Below are 5,570 nucleotides of genomic sequence, written 5' to 3'. Positions count from 1 at the left end.
CATCATCATCACTCTTCGGTACTGGATGCCGCACCCGGACGACTTCCTCGTGTTCTTCGTCATGGCGGCGCTGTGGGGCGTGTCCGACGCCGTGTGGCAGACGCAGATCAATGGTGGGTGTTGGGGGAAAGAGGGAGGGGGGTTGGGGTTAAAAAAAAAAAAAAAAAAGAGGGAGGGGGGATGTAAAAAAAAAAATTAGGGGGTACAAAAAAAGGGAGGGAGGTATGTAAAAAAAAAAATTGGGATATGTAAACAAACAAAAAAAGGAGGGTATGTAAAAAGAAAAATTAGGGGGTATGTAAACACAAAAAAAACAAAAAAAGGAGGGTATGTAAAAAGAAAAATTAGGAGTATGTAAAAAAAAAAAGAGGAGGGGTATGTAAAAAAAGGGAGTGTATGTAAAAAAAATATAAAAAAAGGGAGAGGAGGGGGTATGTTAAAAAAAGGGAGGGGGTGGGGGTATGTAAAAAAAAAGGGGGGGGAGGGGGTATGTAAAAAAAAGGGAGGTATGTAAAAAAAATATAAAAAAGGGAGGGAGGGGGTATGTAAAAAAAAAGGAGGTATGTAAAAAAAGGGAGGGTATGTAAAAAAGGGGGCTGGGTATGTAAAAAAAAAAAGGAGGGGGGGTATGTAAAGAAAAGGGGGTATGTAAAAAAAAAAAATGTAAATAGTTGTACAGCTGTTAGAAGACAGGCTTTGGAGACGCTGCTATAGATGCTTCTGGTTTATCATCATTGTTTTATTATTATTATTCATTATCTTTTATATCTTTATTATCTTTTTTATTCTCATTTTTATTTTTTATATTTCTATTATTGGTCCAGGTGGAATTTTATAAAAATGGTGTAAATACAGGTTAATTTGAAGGTTTTGGCAGCTTTATTATTTTAGCACAACTGGTATTTAGTATTTAGTAATTTAGTCTATTCTTTTCTTACCTTCAGCTCTCAATAGAAATGACTTTTGTTGCCTCGCTTTCTATTATGGCAACTTATATATATATTCTTTTTTTTCTGTAGCTTTTCTGAAATTCTTTAAGAGAAACTGGAAAATTTTCTTTCTTTTTTTTTCTACTTACTTTTCTGTATGAATTTTCCCTTGGCTCTAAGTCTTTTATAATTGTCTTCAGGTATATTTTTTTCATTAATTTTCCCAAATTTCTTCTTAAATTGTATATATTCAAATCTGGCAACTCATTTATCTTGGTTCTGGGACTATTTTTTTTTTCATCTTTTAATAGGTTTGAAACTTATAATTATTTCCGTTTCTCTCCTGTATATATTTCATATATCTACTTGTCAAATACCTTTTTATTGGTTTAAGGCACTTTTTCTTGTAGTTCTTTTTGTGTTTATCTCGGTGAAGGACGAAGCAAGGAAGATGGAGATAAGAGAGAAACATAATTTAATAATTCTCAATAAATGTGCTTTGTGAGGTTCATTTTAGTAACTTCTGATACCAACAGATGGCGCCAATGTCCACTGGCCACTGGCCATTACGCTTTGAATCAATGTAGATAGAACCGCCTTTTGCTTCATTTAGCGCCATCTGTTATTCGTCGGCACAACTATAACAACGTCACGAGAATTGCCACACAATCCACCCACAGTTTCCCTTCCTCACTCCACCTTCCTTGGGGAATATTCTTTTCCGTTCTGCCAGAGACAAAAATAAGCACCGAGTCCTCAAATACATCTTCCACAATATCTCACAACCTTCCTTTCTTTCCTTTTCTCCCCCAAACTAACTCCACTAGCTCTATACGGCGTCCTCTTCACCGATAGTTCAGAAGCAGCCTTTAGCAACTACCGACTGTGGGAGAGTCTGGGCTACATCCTGGGCTACGTGGTCACCACATACTCGTGTATGATGACCAAGCTTTACTTTAACATGTGTATCCTCGCGGTTGGGATGCTGGGCTTCTATGCCATCGAAATCTGGGAGAGGAAGAAGGGAAACCACAAGAAGAATGGAGTATAAAAAGAAAAGAGGATTTGTTTTTCCTTTTTTCTCTCTCTCTCTCTTTCCTTCGACGAAAACAAGCAAGTATTTTTGTGTTTGTACAGAGGCAAGACAATAATAAAGCAGGTTGGGTAGTGTAAATAGATAGGTGCTTTGTGTGTGTGTGTGTGTGTGGAAAACCGTCACGTAAGTATTTGTTTCTCATTTAACAATTTGTGTTCTCTCTCTCTATCTATCTGTCTTTCTCTTTATCTCCTCTCTCTCTCTCTCTCTCTCTCTCTCTCTCTCTCTCTCTCTCTCTCTCTCTCTCTCTCTCTCTCTCTCTCTCTCTCTCTCTCTCTCTCTCTCCTTTTCTGTGTGTTCTCTCTCTCTCTCTCTCTCTCTCTCTCTCTCTCTCTCTCTCTCTCTCTCTCTCTCTCTCTCTCTCTCTCTCTCTCTCTCTCTCTCTCTCTCTCGTTTAACAATTTGTGTTTCTCCCCCTCTCTCTCTCTCTCGTAACGATTTGTGTTTCTCTCTCTCTCTCTCTCTCTCTCTCTCTCTCTCTCTCTCTCTCTCTCTCTCCGCCTCTCTCTCTCTCTCTCCGCCTCTCTCTCTCTCTCTCCGCCTCTCTCTCTCTCTCTCTCTCTCTCTCTCTCTCTCTCTCTCTCTCATTTAACAATTAGTGTTCTCTCTCTCTCTCTCTCTCTCTCTCTCTCTCTCTCTCTCTCTCTCTCTCTCTCTCTCTCTCTCTCTCTCTCTCTCTCTCTCTCTCTCTCTCTCTCCCTCTCTTTTCCTCCTCCCCTCCCTCTCCCTTGCATGCCCCCCCCCCCACCTGTCTACGGTTCATGTGAAATACACGTCGTTTATGACACGTGAAGTAACGACCAAACATGAACAAAAATAAATAAGTAGAAAAATGAATAGATAAAATAAAATAATTGGGACAACGTATAATAACTTTACTATGATTCATATTTCACTGTTTTTTTTTTCTTCTTTTCTTTTCTTTTCTTCTTTCTTTCTTTAAGAGTTATTTCCTTTTATATTTAGTATGTGTGTGAATAGATTATCGCCAGATTTAAGCAGAGGTGATAAGACTATAATTTAAAAAATATAATCATTTTTTAATAAACTCTTGAGTGTTAGTTCAACACGTTTTACAAATAAATAAATAAAGGAACTGCATAGTTTCAATTGCAAATTTTCTTTTAAAAATTTAATTTGATATAATTTGTGCCCATGTCATTGCATAAATAGAAATGATGATAAGCTAATATTTTTATTTTGTATAGAATATTTATGTTAAAGTGATACAAGTGGGATAAAACAATATAAAGAAAATTCTAAATTTCACAAGCCTATCTAACAAAATGATTAAGCAAAGCATTTTACTATTATATTAGTACTAAATAGATTAGATTTATATTCAGAATAAGAAATATAAACTAATAGTAATATTCATGTTTGCTTTAAATATCAATGTTATTATCACTATAAATAACTATTAAGTGAAATTAAAATATAAATCTATTTAGAAAAAATTACTATTCTCCTTTCCTATGTTTTCAGCTTTTTAGACAATAACGAAGATAATAAAATGATAATCAAAACAATAGCACTTAAACTAATGCTTATTAAAACAACAAATTAATAGCAATTAACAGAATAATGATTCAAAAATAAGATTACATTAACATTGTAATTTCTTTAGTTTATTCGTTCATTTATCAATTAATTTCTATCTGTTTCTTTATTTCAATTCATTCTTTTCTTTATTCCTATTCATTTCTTTCTTTATATATTCATTTGTATCTTTCTTTCTATTGATTTATCCATTCTTTTAATCCTTTATTTTTTACTCGTCTATTTACCTATTTACTCTTATTCATATATTTATTTCAGTTTGTTTTCTCTATCTGTTCATTTCTAACCCTTTTCTACCTCTCTACTCCATTATCTTCATTTCTTTTATCAATCTATTAATTTCATCTCTATATTTTCTTTCTTTATTCTTACGTTTATCTCCTATTCCTGCATTCATTTCTATCGGTTTATTTTCTTCTTTCTATTCCTAGATTCATTTCTCTCCATTTCTTTTCTTTTCTTTCTATTCATACATTTATCTCCTATCCCTACATTCATTTTCTTTTCTTCCTATTCATACGTTTATCTCCTATCCTTATATTCATTTTCTTCTCTTCCTATTCATACATTTATCTCCTATCCCTACATTCATTTTCTTTCATTTTCTTTTCCCTCTATTCATACATTTATCTCCTATCCCCACATTCATTTTCTTTTCCCTCTATTCATACATTTATCTCCTATCCCTACATTCATTTTCTTCTCTTCCTATTCATACATTTATCTCCTATCCCCACATTAATTTTCTTCTCTTCCTATTCATACATTTATCTCCTATCCCCACATTCATTTTCTTTTCCCTCTATTCATACATTTATCTCCTATCCCCACATTCATTTTCTTTTCCCTCTATTCATACATTTATCTCCTATCCCTACATTCATTTTCTTCTCTTCCTATTCATACATTTATCTCCTATCCCCACATTAATTTTCTTCTCTTCCTATTCATACATTTATCTCCTATCCCTACATTCATTTTCTTTTCTTCCTATTCATACGTTTATCTCCTATCCTTATATTCATTTTCTTTTCTTCCTATTCATACATTTATCTCCTATCCCCACATTCATTTTCTTCTCTTTCTATTCATACATTTATCTCCTATCCCTACATTCATTTTCTTTTCCCTCTATTCATACATTGAACTTCTATCCTTATATTAATTTTCTTCTCTTCCTATTCATACATTTATCTCCTATCCTTACATTCATTTTCTTTTCCCTCTATTCATACATTTAACTTCTATCCTTATATTCATTTTCTTTTCTTTCTATTCTAACTCCTAACGCTACATTCATTTTCTTTTCCCTCTATTCACACATTTATCTCCTATCCTTACATTCATTTTCTTTTCTTCCTATTCTAACTCCTATCGCTACATTCATTTTCTCTTCCCCCTATTCATACACTTATTCCCCATCCCTCCATTCTCATCTTCCTGAACTAACCCTCCTGCCTCTCCGTCTCCCCCTCTCTCCCCCCCCCCCCCCCGTCTCTCTCTCTCTCTAACCCCTCTCTCCCTCTCCCCCCCCTCTCTCTCTAACCCCCCTCCCTCCCCAACACCAACCAGCCCCCTCCTCTCTCTCTCTCCCTCTCTCCCTCTCTCCCTCTCCCACTCCCCAACCCCCCCCCCCCCCTCTCTCTATCTATCTATCTATCTAACCCCCTCTCTCCCTCTCCCTCCTGCAGCCTTCTACGGCGTGATCTTCCCCGGCGAGTCCGAGGCGGCCTTCAGCAACTACCGCCTGTGGGAGAGCCTGGGCTTCATCTTCGCCTACGTCGGGAGCACCACCACCTGCGTCGACTTGAAGACCACCAACCTTATCATCTCCCTCGTCTTCGGGATTGTCGGGTACTACGCCATCGAGGTGATCGAGAGGCGGGGAGGGCTGGCACGGGACGAGGAGGGGAAGGTCGTGCCCGCCGATCGGCTGCTCCTGCTGAAGGTGAAGGGGGTGAGGGGGGGGAGGGAGTGAAGGGGGT

The 5,570-nt window shown here is 36.8% G+C and overlaps 1 protein-coding gene across 3 annotated transcripts in view; it reads left to right on the top strand.

Annotated features, from left to right (window-relative positions):
* LOC113826039 (UNC93-like protein) overlaps positions 1-5,570 on the top strand; it is a 54,296-nt gene extending 48,726 nt beyond the window's left edge. For 2 of the 3 annotated variants that reach the window (XM_070117610.1, XM_070117609.1), the window contains exons 8-9: positions 1-113; positions 5,277-5,570. The exon at positions 1-113 is cut by the window's left edge and continues 155 nt beyond it. In XM_070117610.1, the coding sequence (XP_069973711.1) occupies positions 1-113; positions 5,277-5,563 (400 nt within the window). In that variant the 3' untranslated portion in view covers positions 5,564-5,570. Of the gene's footprint in view, positions 114-1,756; positions 2,043-5,276 lie in introns of all 3 variants that reach the window. The other variant, XR_011398296.1, reaches the window with a different exon arrangement.

Source organism: Penaeus vannamei, chromosome 40 (genome assembly GCF_042767895.1).
Source record: "Penaeus vannamei isolate JL-2024 chromosome 40, ASM4276789v1, whole genome shotgun sequence".
In the NCBI taxonomy this organism is placed as follows: Eukaryota; Metazoa; Arthropoda; class Malacostraca; order Decapoda; family Penaeidae; genus Penaeus; species Penaeus vannamei.
This window is presented reverse-complemented; position numbering and strand designations above follow the sequence as displayed.